Raw genomic sequence first — 14,701 nt, forward strand, 5'->3', positions numbered from 1 at the left:
TATGAATATTTAATGCAATTGATGTGTCTGTTGGGTTTTACATCTTAATTCTAGCCTCCTGTTAACTTTATTGGATAAAATAAATAAAAGAATGGCAATAGCTTATTAATGAATTTATCTGGGACAGGCTTCCTCAACCTCGGCCCTCCAGATGTTTTGAGACTACAATTCCCATCACCGCTGACCACTGGTCCTGCTAGCTAGGAATCATGGGAGTTCATAGAATCATAGAGTTGGAAGAGACCACAAGGGCCATCGAGTCCAACCCCCTGCCAAGCAGGAAACACCATCAGAGCACTCCTGACATATGGTTGTCAAGCCTCTGCTTAAAGACCTCCAAAGTAGGAGACTCCACCACACTCCTTGGCAGCAAATTCCACTGTCGAACAGCTCTTACTGTCAGGAAGTTCTTCCTAATGTTTAGGTGGAATCTTCTTTCTTGTAGTTTGGATCCATTGCTCCGTGTCCACTTCTCTGGAGCAGCAGAAAACAACCTTTCTCCCTCCTCTATGTGACATCGTTTTATATATTTGAACATGGCTATCATATCACCCCTTAACCTCCTCTTCTCCAGGCTAAACATGCCCAGCTCCCTTAGCCGTTCCTCATAAGGCATCGTTTCCAGGCCTTTGACCATTTTGGTTGCCCTCCTCTGGACATGTTCCAGTTTGTCAGTGTCCTTCTTGAACTGTGGTGCCCAGAACTGGACACAGTACGCCAGGTGAGGTCTGACCAGAGCAGAATACAGTGGCACTATTACTTCCCTTGATCTAGATGCTATACTCCTATTGATGCAGCCCAGAATTGCATTGGCTTTTTTAGCTGCCGCGTCACACTGTTGGCTCATGTCAAGTTTGTGGTCAACCAAGACTCCTAGATCCTTTTCACATGTACTGCTCTCAAGCCAGGTGTCACCCATCTTGTATTTGTGCCTCTCATTTTTTTTGCCCAAGTGCAATACTTTACATTTCTCCCTGTTAAAATTCATCTTGTTTGTTTTTGCCCAGTTCTCTAATCTGTCAAGGTCGTTTTGAAGTGTGATCCTGTCCTCTGGGGTGTTAGCCACCCCTCCCAGTTTGGTGTCATCTGCAAATTTGATCAGGATGCCCTTGAGTCCATCATCCAAGTCGTTGATAAAGATGTTGAATAAGACCGGGCCCAAGACACCTTGGATAAGACCGGGCCCTGTGGCACCCCACTAGTCACTCTTCTCCAGGATGAAGAGGAACCATTGATGAGCACCCTTTGGGTTCGGTCAGTCAGCCAGTTACAAATCCACTGAGTGGTAGCATAGTCAAGACCGCATTTTACCAGCTTCTTTACAAGAATATCATGGGGCACCTTGTCAAATACCTTGCTGAAATCAGGAGTGCTCTGATGGTGTTTCCTGCTTGGCAGGGGGTTGGACTCGATGGCCCTTGTGGTCTCTTCCAACTCTATGATTCTATGATTCTATGATTCTATAAGGTAGGCTACATCCACTGCGTTCCCTTCATCTACCAGGCTTGTAATTCTGTCAAAAAACAAGATCAGGTTAGTCTGACATGACTTATTTTTCAGAAATCCATGCTGACTATTGGTGATCACAGCATTCCTTTCTAGGTGCTCACAGACTGTTTACTTAATGATCTGCTCCAGAATCTTCCCTGATATTGATGTGTGACTGACTGGGCGGTAATTATTTGGGTCCTCTCTTTTCCCCTTTTTGAAAATAGGGACAACATTTGCCCTCCTCCAGTCTGCCGGGACTTCGCCTGTTCTCCAGGAATTCTCAAAGATGACTGCCAGTGGTTCTGAGATCACATCTGCCAGTTCTTTTAATACTCTTGGATGCAGTTCATCTGGCCCTGGGAGTTGTAAGCCAAAAACATCTGGAGGGCCAAGGTTGAGGAAGACTGATCTGGCACAATAAAAAACCACAGCTGAGTGCAGATACAGTGACAGACATATTAGAAGAAGCTTCCTCAAACTTGGCCCTCCAGATGTTTTTGGCCTACAACTCCCATGATTCCTAGCTAGCAGGACCAGCGGTCAGGGATGATGGGATCTATAGTCTCAAAACATCAGGAGGGCTGAGGTGGAGGAAGCCTGTATTAGAAAATGTACAGATTTCTTTATTCTGGCCTTTGACACCTGAGATGTATGTTTTCAGGGTCAACCGTATTCCTGCAATTGTAATCTGTTCCAAGTGTTTTTAATTTTGAATTGCTGCAACTCAACCTGGGACCTGCTAGTGAAGGATGGGTAATAATAATTTTAGAAAACAGAAAAGGGGTTCTGGTTGTACTGATCCTCACCTTCCAGGCAGACCCCCAGGCTCTAAGAATGATGGAGCAGCTGCTGCACCCACTACTCTTGCTAGACCACCTGCATGAAGCTTGCAAACCGTGGGTGGTCCATGGATCAGCTTGGGAACACCTGTCCTGAGTACTGCACAGCTTGATTTGGCAGAGGGCTGTAAGGATAAATGTGACTCTACTTTTAAGGGCACCTCCCATATTTAGCTGAGGTTAGGCCCAACCAAGCGGGTAGGGCAAGAAGCCAGAGTGAAGTAGCACCTAAAGGATATTAGACCTGTTCGTACTTAGTTCTTTAACAAATCCTCATTAAAAGAGAACATTACAGGGACATTGACTGTTCCACCTCTGGCAGAAAAATGTCCTGGACTGGGCTTGGGCTTATCTGCTTGTGCAGACAGATGGGAGTTTTGTCCCAAGCTCTGCTGTCCTCCTTTGCACCTTCCAAAATGCTGTTCTAGAGAATCCCCCAACCCTCTGAAAACCAGTTTGCAGAAGCAGCAGGCAAGGAAATCAGAAACACCTTGCCCCTGTGTAAACAGAAAACCTTCCCTTTATGCAGACCTACCTTAGGATCTAAGCCTCCAGAAATCTAAAAGGTTCTGCTGCACCTATTCAGTCGAAACATTTCACTGTAAGTACGGTTCTGTTTTTGCCCAGTCACCACAGCTGACCTTGGGGAAGCAGCTTCTCTCGTATCCCTCCTGTAGTGTAAGAGAGCCCCTTCAGTGCAGCTGAGTGAAAGAGGCAACTGCTTTATCCCTGTTTACATCTTAGCAGCACAAGCTTACTCATTCACAGCAAGGCCCACAAGCCTAAACTCGTAGTCTGAGGCACTAAAAGGACCAAAAAAAACCCTCTAGCGTGCAGATATTAACACTGATTAAACTCATTGCTACTGAAAAAAGGATCCCAGCAAAACAAGAATATGTGCAACTTGATGTGCTGTGTGAACTTTATGTAGGGTAAAGGTCACAGCTGTTCAGCAAGCACAAAACAAATGGCTCAAAGCCTCAACTGGGCTCCCTGTTGTGTAGAGATCCATTTTGTTTTTCATTCATTTTATATTACTGTCTATTTAAACATTCACATTTTATTTGTCTAACGAATAACAGCAGGCCACTTAACAGGAGTATACAGTGAAGAGAAAATATTTATAATTACAATGTGTTGAGGTAGTAATATAGGGACTTTTATTTATGCTGAAATAAATACAATAATTTGGAATTGGTTATCGAAGCAAATATTAGGCAAGATCAAGAAATGCTCAGCTGTCAACAGCAACATTAGAGCGTCACTGGGATGAAGCCTTTTTCAAACAACACTTTCAAAAGACATTTGGCCTGCTGAGGGGGTCCTAGGCTGAGCACTGCTATGGCACAATCATGATTCCGTGGCCACAGCCAGACCAGCTCAGTAAACAAGACACTACTAAAACTGCATTTCTCACCAATCACAAGAACTGGAACAATAAGAGGTCCTTGGATAATTTACAAGCATGTATTAAATCCAAAAAGAAATTTCTGACCCCACTAAATTAGCAAGACTAGCCGTGCTCAAGGAAAAGTCTCTAAGCGCCATGCATGCCCTTTAATATGTACTGTATCTATCTTTTAAAATATTTGATGGAAGCTGATCTCCTTATTATGGGTATCCTGGCAGTCTTGTTTTTTCTCCAGGGATTAGGCTGGCATGTAAATGTGTGGAGAGAAATGAGGTGGGAGGGCACGGTGGACCTGAAAGGGGAGTTTGCATACGCTGACAGTTGTGCAGATTGCCCGGGCACCACGCAGTTTGCCCACAGATAAGCCAGTGCGCCTCGGTGAATGTGCAGGAATGCCCGGGGAATGTCCCACGGGACGCGCAGGGTCTTCTCGGAGGCGCCTCCAGGTCCCGCTGCGCCCCGTGCTGCTTCGGGGTTTCCTGGTTCTCCTCGCGAAGGGGGAGGGAGATTTCGCGGGAATTCGCAGCTGTTTCCCCCTGCCTTCCATCCCTTCCTTTGCGGAGACGGGAGCAGAAGGGGGAATCCCTCTCGGGGCGGCGGCGGCGGCGGCGCCTCGAAGCCTCGCGATCCCGGCCGGGGGAGGGGGAGGGGCGGCGTGGGGCGGGCGGGGCGGGGCCTGGTGACGTGCCGCGCCTCGTCATCGAGCCCGTCACTACCGCGCGCGCCCCCGCCCGCCTGCCTCCCTCGAAGCGCCTGGGCTGCCGACGCGCGCGCGCCCTCCTCCCTCCCTCCCTCCCTGCCCGGCTCTCTCGGCGGCGGTTTGTGCGCGCGAGGCGCTCTCTCGGCTCCTCCGGCCCCGAGGCGGGTGGCGGCGGCGGCGGCGGCGGCGGGGCAGAGGCAGAGGCACCACCGGCGGCAGCAGCGGGAGCGGGAGCGGCGCCCTTGGCCCTCCGCGCGCGGCCGGGAAGCAGCTGCTCCCCCCGCCCCCCCGGCTCCTCCTCCTCCGCCTCCTCCTCCCGCTGCTGCTGCTGCTGCTGCTGCTGCTTCAGGAACAAAGGGAGGAAGCGGCGGCGGCGGCGGGGCTGTCTTCCCGCCCGAGCCCGGGATAGCGGCGGCGGCGGCCTCCTCGGCCTCCCTCCTCCTCCTCCTCCTCCTGGTTTCCGCTCCTTTGTCCTCTGGGTCGAGTCTGGCCGGGAGCCTCGAGGCGGGTGAGTCGCCCCTTCCCTCCTTCCTTCCTTCCCTCCCTCCCCTCTCGCGGGGGGGGGGCTGCGGACCCAGCGGCGCCCTTTCTGCCCCCCCCTTCCCGGCTAGGGGGGGTCTGTGTCTCCGCGTCTCCCCAGCGCCAAGGAGGCGGCGGCGGACAAAGGGCCGCGAAGGGGCAGCCGGGCTTCGGCTCTTCGGGGGGGGGGAGAGGGGCCTCCTTCGCGACCCCCGCCCCAAAAGCCAGGCGAGAGAGGGGGGGGCTGGCAGAAGACCCTCCGAGGGGGGGGGAGGGAGGCGGACAAAGAGCAGGCGGGGGGGCGCGGGGACCCAGGCGGCTCCTCTCCCGCGCGCCCCCCCCCCGGGCAGAGGCGGCTTCCCGGGCCCCGGAGGCCGCGAGCGGCTCTTCCCCTGGGCTGGGCCTGGCCGTGACTCAGGGATTCTCAGGGATTCTCCGGCAGGCCTCTCTCCGCCTCCCTCGGCGCTTCCTCCCTCCCTCCCTTCCCTTTCTTTGTCCCCTCTCAGGCCTCCAGGCCCCCCCCCCCCGGCCTGGTTCTCCTCCGCTGTTTCATTGTGTGCCTTTACCCCTCACTTTCCACAGAGGAGCTCTCCTTTTTTGCCCCCTTCCTAATTAAATTGCACTTAAAAGAAGGAAGCATTGGTAAACATAGTCGTGGTTTGTCAGCTTTGCTTAAACTGAAGCCATTAGTATCGGGAAGCCTTGGGGCCTTGATTGCACATGGGGCATGTTCCCCGTGTTACGCGCATGAATGCCACGCAGCGTGTCTGTAGCCTTTGGAACCAACATGGACGGGGCAGTTCTCGGAAGGCAAGGCATGCAGTTGAGCAAGCGCAGCTTTCTTGAGCTGGAGAGCGGTAACCCAAATAAGCATAGTTCAGGAGGAACCATCTGGTGCACATACAGTTTGTAGTGTGTGCTCTGGAGTGACAGAATTGCAGTCATCTGGGCCATTTAACTGTTCTTACTACCCTTGCTCAGGGCTAAAATCACTGATAAATTCTCGATATAGTCATCAGCCTGACATGTTTCTCTTAATTGAGTGTCCTTTGTTAAGCTGCTTTTATAGTTTCCTGCTGGTACATTTTTGCTGCTTCAGTTCTGTGGGCTGCACAGGAGCTGGGCAGCCTTTGGAGATATAAATAGAAGCTGATTTCAGAGGCCCCTGTTGACGAGCTTTTGCCTGAGCCTCTAGCTCAGCCTGTCACATTGCAGCCTTGTGACAAGCGGAAGCTAATGCACTCACCATGTGACTTGGGCTTCTGAGAAATATTAAAGCAAGCAGACGACGTGCATGTGATAGTATTCGAACCCAATATTCCAGTAAAAAAGCTAAAGGTCTAAACAATGGTAGCTAGCTTAAAATTATGAAATTCATACCCAATAACAAACATTGTTTTTCTGTAAAGATTTGTTTGGCTTTCCATGCTAGTCATTTGCAGGTGCAAACTTCTTTGATACTGATGATGTCATTCTAGGGCTTTTTAATTGGATGCCTGCAAAATTTACATGAAACTAGAAAAATGAAAATGGCACAGCTTTGTTTTTACAGATAAGTTTTACGTAGCTTACGGTGTCGATTTTACATTTGTTTAGGAAAAACAGGTCAAATTTGTGACCACATATTCTCCCAAACAAATGTTTCTTTATAAATTACAAGCTGATTTTAATGAGTTAGGGTGGACTTTATGGTGAAGGTGTGCCTGAAGTCTGCCTTGTGATATTTATTCAGCAAATATTATCTACTGTTTTGTGAAACAGGCCCTCTTTTTCTGTCCCCCTTGAGCATATCTTCTAAAATGCTATATTATAACAATTGTGGAAAAGTGACCCACTCGTATGTATGGTACAAGACTCTTGTCTTCAGGCCTTTTAGAACAAGAATAAACTCTGAAGCCATTCTTAGTTGATTTTCTTAAAGATGCTTGTGTAGAAAAAGCATGATTATTCAGGATATGTAAATTCAAGCTTTGGAAGTTTCATACTGTTTAAAATGTATACATGCAAATATGCTCTGTGAATATTTTTCATTTTTATTCATTTCACAGTTTTATATGCTGCCTTTCCATTGTTGAGGTCTTCGAATGCTTTTCTTTCTAGTAGACCATTGTTACACGTTACAATCCAATTAATGTAGTGCTGTGGGAGCAGAGGTTATGGATCCTATATTTTTATATCAGTCTTGCATAGCTTATATGGTAATGAAGTTGAAGTGTTTATGTTGCTAAAACATGACCCGTGTTCAAGCAGGAAATTTTGTTCAAGTTTGTTTTGATAGTCACGGTATTTTGCTGAGTTGCTGTAAAATGAGTGGCTTGTTTTAATGAATATATTAAGCAGTACATCTTCCAAAAAGCCTGCTTCAAGTGAAACTCTAAAGCTTAATAGCTTTTGTCTTATTAAAATAGTAGATGATTTTGTATAAAATAATTTAAACACATGGTGTTCTCAGTTAGCATGGGGTTGGTTTGGTTACAGGCCCAAGTTCTCTCTTTTTAAAAAAATGAATATTTATTAGCATTTTCATAACAGGACCAAGTTCTCAAGTCCTGTTGAGCTAGTCTACCAAGAATAGTACTCCATCCTTATCTCCATAATTTGTTTTTAATATACAAAGCGGTGTGTCTCTTGAGCCTAAAAGCACTCCCCATGCTGTGAGATCTATTGATAGGCAATAACCAGAATAGGCATGAATAGAGAAGCATAAGACTGTTCTGCTTTATTGAATAGACTTGAAGGTTTAAAATCACTATGAAAGGTTCAGGACACATTTGTGTCCCTTTCAGTGACAAAACACACTCCAGGGTTTTATGATTAGCATATGTTGGTCTGCCTTCTCCACAGGAATAAAGGGAAACAGAACCACAAACTATTTTGATAGTTCGTATATTTTGCTTCTAGCGTTGTTCTTGTTGCATCCCACTCCACAAGTGGAGCAGGTAGAGCAAAATGCAGGAATCCTAGAGTGGAAGGGACCTGAAGAGTCATCTAGTCCAGGCATGGCCAGATTTGGCCCTCCAGCAGTTTTGGGACTACAACTCCCATCATCCTTAACCAACAGGACTAGTGGTCAGGGATGATGGGAATTGTAGTCCCAAAACAGCTGGAGGGCCAAGTCTGGCCATGCCTGATCTAGTCCAATGCTCTGCAGTTGTAGGAGTCACAGTTAAAGACAGATAGAATGTTTCCACACTCCAGTAAAGATTGCTGGATTAGGACCCTTAAGTCTAAGTCAAAGGAGCATAATTGCAGTGGGTTGGACTGGGTGACCTTTGAGATGATCCTTCTGGATGTGGTCTTTTCAGCACCGAATGACTATCAATGGAACATACATTTAGATTCACCTCTGCCATATGCTTACTTGAAAGCAGTGCATTGTGGGCAGGTTGCATTGATGCCTGTATGCACTTAACATTGGCCCTCAGGCGTCTAAGCTATGAGGCAACATTTTTTCTGTAGTAAAGCAATCCAGGTGAGGTTAATTTGGGACTGGAGAATATGAATCCAATCTTCCCTCTCCTTTTTAGGCCCTAGGCTGAAGATAATCAATAGGCAAGCTACTTACCTCTCTTCAGCTTCAACAGTTGAGGTGGCATTCCTGCTTATTCCTGCCAATTTGACTTACAAGATGAAGGAATCACACAGGTGTAGCTCACAATCCGGTCTGCATTTGGGGGGAAGGTGGTGTCTTTTCACAAAGTTCAAGTGGAAACAGGCTTTTGCCTCCTACCTCCCTTACTCTGTTTGGAGTGGATTCCTTTAGTCCCTTTTCCTGTTATGGTTGCCTGTGCTTATACACAGAGAATGTCCACTGTGGAAATATGGCTATGTGATGTTATCTTATGTAATGGCTAGTTCATGTGAATTATGATCTTATAGCAACTTCTAAAGCAGTTTGTGTGTGTGTTTATTTACAGCACAAGATGGCTCAGGAGACCAACCAGACCCCAGGGCCCATGCTGTGTAGCACAGGATGTGGATTTTACGGGAATCCTAGAACTAACGGAATGTGTTCTGTCTGCTATAAAGAACATCTTCAAAGACAGCAAAACAGTGGCCGAATCAGTCCAATGGGTATGTGCTGGAGGAACATAATATAACTGAAATGCTAGCTGTGAATACTGTCACATTTCAGATATAAACATTTGTACTGTTCTAGTAACTTTGAGGCATTTTTGTGTATAAGCCAAACTAACTCATTAAAAAGACTTCCAAGTATTTAACAGCTGTAGTATCTGCATATTACGAAGTTTATATTTCTAATCTATATGCTTATATTTCCCCCCTTCATACAGGAACATCAAGTGGTTCCAACAGTCCTACCTCAGACTCTGCATCTGTCCAGAGAGCAGATACTAGTTTAAACAACTGTGAAGGTGCTGCTGGCAGCACATCTGACAAATCAAGGTAAGAGCTGTGTAGAGCCTGATAGTGAAATGAAATAATTCTGGGAGAGTATGTAAGGGACACTCTAAGCCTGTTACTATTATAACAGTTTCTGCTACAGCTAGTTTGTAGGGGAAATAACTGCAGAGTTTATTATTTCTGCAATCAAAAAGGCTCTGAGCTTTACAATGAGGGAATTGATGTAAATGCCTTAGTTTGCTATAAGGTTAGATTACAAGGACACTTAGATATTACAGTCTATACATCAAACTTTATCACCAGTGAGTTCAGTCATAATTGTCAAAGAAGAGCCCGGGGTTTTTAAGTTTTAGCTTTATAAGGTGTTAGTCTTCCTAATAGCACTAACAGATTGCTCTCATTTCACTGAATGCAAGCAGAAATGTGCCTGTTGCCGCCTTGCCTGTAACACAGCAAATGACAGAAATGAGCATTTCAAGAGAGGAGAAAGTAACTCCGAAAACAGAAACAACAGAGCCAGGTATGCCTTTTTTAAAGTCGCTTAAGTGCAGCTAGTTCAGTGGGACCTGGCAGGTGTAGACGTTTGGTAACCAATGAGAAAAACTATGCCATATTCTCTTTAGTATTTGGTTCTTTAGCATTAAAAGGCAAAATTGCAAAGTAAAAGATTTATCATCCTTAGATCAATTTGTTCACTGCTTGTAAGAGTTCATCCAACAGTTATTATAAGTAGATTAATGTTGCTAGTCCCGTCAGCGAAAATGAATTGAGTAGTGAGAATGTGCTATTCTTTTTTTATTTAAAGAAAACCATACAAAATGGTTGGCGTTTTTTTCCTTAAGCATTTTGAATGAATTCTTTAACGTGCTGCAGTTCACCAGTCTTTACAACTTTCAATAGTTACTTTAGATCACTGGAGAAATCCAACAATCTTGCAAACAAGGTTGGGTTTTTTTAAGTATCTTTGTTTTTTATATCCCTATTTTATATCTGTTTTGTATACCAACTTCACTGAAATGATTATTTCTGAATATAATATACCTCCATGCATTGTTATTCAGGCCTTTTTTAAAGACTTGACATTTTGAAGTAACTTCTGGTACTTGTAACGTGTTTATGAAATATTTCCTAAATTTGAATAAGTTCACAAGGTTGGAATCCATAGAGCATTTTGCATGAGTGTTTTTGTATTAATTTGCATTCAATATTCCCACTATTGAATGTTCTTGTGATGAAGTCATAATCAATGGGTATATATTTACATTAAGTGTTTGGATGAACTATTCTTATAATAGGCTTTTAAAAGTTGTTTTTAGTAATGTATTTTTGCTATATGATTTTGTTTGAACGCTTTGATATTAGGATGGTTCGATTCTTTTGCCAGTATTTCTTGCTGGTGTATAATATCATAAAATGTAATTCTAAATAAGGTGAATTTGGACATGGGATTCATTTAGAAGTAAGTGAAAAGGCCAGCCCAGCAGGTACAACCTTAATGATGAACAGCTTTATACATCAGGGGGACCTTTTTATGTATATTCCTGATAAATGTGAAGGTAGACGGCAAGCTGAAAGATATTTAAATGGCACAATTATTTCTATATTTCTTTGAATCAAGTAGCATACATATTAATGTTCTGAAACTAGGTGGGAGTATATAAAACGATAGAATATGCTATGGCCTATGTATGATGTGTGTTGTTCCACCCATCTTCCACAGACGTGTCTTTTAGTAAGCTTATTAAATCTGTAGTGTAAGTAAACAGATAATGCATTAAATGAAAGGGCGTTTTTAACTGCATAGATTAGGTAAAAAAGAAAAAGTATAAATGATGATAGTGCAGCAACACTGAATACTGTGTGCACAGAAAGATGGAAACATACCACACTAAGGTGTTGAGCACCCAAAAATACCTTCCTAGTTCTCTGGAGCAGCTATGGGCTGATGCAGATTCTGTTTGAAGGTGATGGTGATTCTAGGGGAGAGAATAGGAAAGAGGAACCTCCAAGGTACATCCTTTCAGCCAATGTATGTTTTTTGTGGTGGCAAGAGTAGTAGTTTGCTGAAAGTTTGAGTGAGACCATAAAAAACCCATTCCGAAACCTGCATCTTTACTCTTGGTAATCTCCAGCACACAAGTCTTCTCCAATCCATTACTTGGGAACCAGCCCAGAAGGTTATTGGCTCCACTTGGTGCTTCTGTCAAGATTGAATTGCTTGAATCCTAAACTAACTTGAGAAATTTAACTTAATGGAATGAAGCTTTACTATCCCCACCACCACCCCACCCCTGAAAAAGTCTCTGAAGGGGAGGCATCCTGAATAATATGGAAGGGTACAGAGGACTTCTGGAAAAGATGAGGACTGTGACAACTTAGAAGCCACTGCCCCACAAAAGGTGGGGAACCCCCCAGGGAAGCTTTTCGTGGGTCATAGGTTGCTATAGGCAGAAGGGGGGGGAGAGAAGTTTACATTTTCAGGTTAACATAATAAGAGAACCATTCTAATGATTTCTTTACTACAAAAAGGAGACAGGGAGGATGAAGGAATAGGTGCTTCCAAAAATTAATTCAGCATCTCTTTCTATAAATAAACTACCAACACTGAGGTGTGTAAAGAAGAGAATTTAAAATGTGGAGATGAAAACAGTTTAGAATTACAGTATACCACGTCTAATCAACTTTGGCCCGTTTTGTTCTTTTCAGTTGTTACTCAACCCAGTCCTACAGTTAGTCAGCCTAGTACATCTCAGAATGAAGAGAAAACACCTGAAATGCCTAAACCAAAGAAGAACAGATGTTTTATGTGCAGAAAGAAGGTTGGCCTTACAGGTATGCTATTGGACACTGCGTTATCCACACTTATCCAGTCTTAAATATAGTTACTGCTGAGGACTTGCATACTTTGAAACTTTGTGACACTTTGAAATGGCACAGATGTATGTATGTACGGGAGTTCAGTTTTTTATTCCACATGACGAAACCTAGGTCTTCAACGAACAGGACTTTATGCTGTTTTTGTGCTTTTACAGGGTTTGATTGCCGATGTGGAAATCTGTTTTGTGGACTTCACCGTTACTCTGACAAGCACAACTGCCCATATGATTACAAAGCAGAAGCTGCAGCAAAAATCAGAAAAGAGAATCCAGTTGTTGTGGCCGAAAAAATCCAGAGAATATAAACTAACCTACTCTGTGAAAAGACTGACTTTCTTTGTTTTTATTTTAAAATATCCTAGGAAAACATTAAAGAGCAGATGCATGGCCATTTTCCTTTGATGTTCTCCAGAGTTTTACTTTAGTCTATCTTATTGATTGATATTTTAGGATGTTGTGGGTGTTACAGGCAGAATTGGATAGATACAGCCCTTTAAAATGTGTACATGCCCTCCCCAAAATGAATTGAAAGAGTAAGACCTGCACTGGAAAACAGACATGCACAAAAGACAGAGTTGTCTAGTTCACATGTGCCAAACAGATGCATAAAATCTGCATGTTTGCAGCAGATTTGCCTTTTGGGAATGTAATTGAGGTATATCATCCTTGGATAGTGCTACGTGCCTGCTTGATTAAATTATACACCAGGAAAAAATGAGTCTACTTTTACCATAGTTAAACTTTGTCCTCTTTAATTTCCACAATTCATTGTTTTGAAACTGAGCTGCAGAGGAGCCACTTTCTAAAGAGAACGGGTGTTCAGGTGCCATAAGCTGCAGTTTAAGGTTACCTACTGAATGAAACCAAGAAATTTCAGTCTGAACAGTGCAATCCTTGGAACTGATGAAAATTGCTCAACTATTAAAACTGGTTCCCAAAGGAAACTTCATTTTCAGAACTTTTGGAACTAGCCTACAACAGAAGATTTGTCTGCTTCTTACTCTTTATGTAGCTGATAAGTTTGTGTAGCACAAAACCACAAGACTGTTTTACAGTTTACAAACAAAATGCTACATTTAAAAAATAAACATAACCACAGCAGCTCTGTCAAGTAACATGCATCTGATGAACCTAGTTTGCAAATGTATTCAAGCATTTAATTTGTCATATACATCTTAAGTTGAATGTGTTCTGGGTTCAAAAGAACATTAGCTTTTAATTTTTATAGTTTTCAAATGTAGTGAGATTGCACCATTTTGCATGGAAAAACCATACCCAATATGGCTGCTGTAGACTTTAAGTGGTACCTGGAACCACTCTGAGGGCTGCTTTATTATTTTAATAGTACTTGGGTGTAGGACTATAGTGTTCTTGGGTGTATTGCATGGGCTGCATTATCTACAGCATTGTACAATAACAACTCTAGAAAAGGCAGTATACTTCACTGATGCTTGTCTGGTAATATCACTTCTGTGTTATAATGGAAGGTTTTTGTGATGTATGAAACTTGTGTTTTTTTATATAAACAAGTACAGTTTAGAGTAGTGTAGTGGTAATGCCTGTCCTCATCTGTAAATAGTTGTGTATACACAGGGCACTACTTCTGACTTCTATTGCAGTGTTCAGTCTTAGTTTTTCTTCATTGAAAGCATCAGGTTTTGCTTTAAACTTTGTCCTCAGTTGAGTTATTAGATATACAAATGTGTACAGATAGTTCATATTTATGTATTGCACATAATCATGCTACCCGGCATCTATGCTATATTGTATTATGTAAATAATAAAATCATGTACAGAGGGATATAGCTCCTTTTTGTGATGCTTCATTGGGTTATTAAAATATTGATTGAATAATCTGAAATCTCCTACTTGTGAAAAGTTGGTTGCAACTAATCCTTCAATTCTTATTAGTTAATAATTCTGGAGATCAGCTCTTCTGCATGTTTTTCCCCTTGCTGGATTTTATTTTTATGTACACTTCAGCCAATGAAGATGTGTTCAGATGATCAAAGCATGTTAAATGGAATACATATATGACTCCTGGACCTTTAAGAGCAACAGCATAGTTGAAAAAAGAAGCCTTTAAGAGTCTTAGTTTCTTTGATCTACAAATTTCTCCACTCAGATTCCTTTTGCTGTCACCTTAGCTGCAGTTTTCCGACCTGATTTACTGCAAAAGTTGTGCCTTTTGACCATGTTGAATCACTCATTTTTTATTTATTACTGTTATGAAATCCAGTTACCCTATGTGGTGGTATACCACTTCCATGGAATTAAATATGAAAACTATATGATGTGTGCAGATTTTCCCCCTTTCAAACTTCTTTTTTTTAAAGAGCTTGGAACAATAAAGAGCACAGTCCATAGTTCACTTTCCCAAATTATGTCCACCCTGGTCTAGTGCTGTTTCCTTTTATATATTTTTTGTAGGAAGGTCAAAAGTCTCTGCATAGAGCTCTGTTCTGTAGTGGCTAGTAATGCGTTCATAATTAAGTACGAT

General features: G+C 43.3%; 1 protein-coding gene across 3 annotated transcripts in view; it reads left to right on the forward strand.

The window, feature by feature from the left end:
• The window catches only part of ZFAND5 (zinc finger AN1-type containing 5), a 70,318-nt gene extending 56,316 nt beyond the window's left edge, over nucleotides 1–14,002 (forward strand). Inside the window, exons 1-6 of one of the 3 annotated variants that reach the window (XM_082241676.1) lie at nucleotides 4,752–4,949; nucleotides 8,878–9,034; nucleotides 9,256–9,367; nucleotides 9,742–9,845; nucleotides 12,032–12,157; nucleotides 12,358–14,002. In XM_082241676.1, the coding sequence (XP_082097802.1) occupies nucleotides 8,884–9,034; nucleotides 9,256–9,367; nucleotides 9,742–9,845; nucleotides 12,032–12,157; nucleotides 12,358–12,506 (642 nt within the window). In that variant the 5' untranslated portion in view covers nucleotides 4,752–4,949; nucleotides 8,878–8,883 and the 3' untranslated portion in view covers nucleotides 12,507–14,002. Of the gene's footprint in view, nucleotides 1–4,751; nucleotides 4,950–8,877; nucleotides 9,035–9,255; nucleotides 9,368–9,741; nucleotides 9,846–12,031; nucleotides 12,158–12,357 lie in introns of those variants that run through there. The other 2 variants (XM_082241677.1, XM_082241675.1) reach the window with 2 other exon arrangements.
• Nucleotides 14,003–14,701: the final 699 nt, after the last annotated feature.

This window comes from Podarcis vaucheri (assembly GCF_965113315.1).
Source record: "Podarcis vaucheri genome assembly, chromosome: 11".
Taxonomy (NCBI): Eukaryota; Metazoa; Chordata; class Lepidosauria; order Squamata; family Lacertidae; genus Podarcis; species Podarcis vaucheri.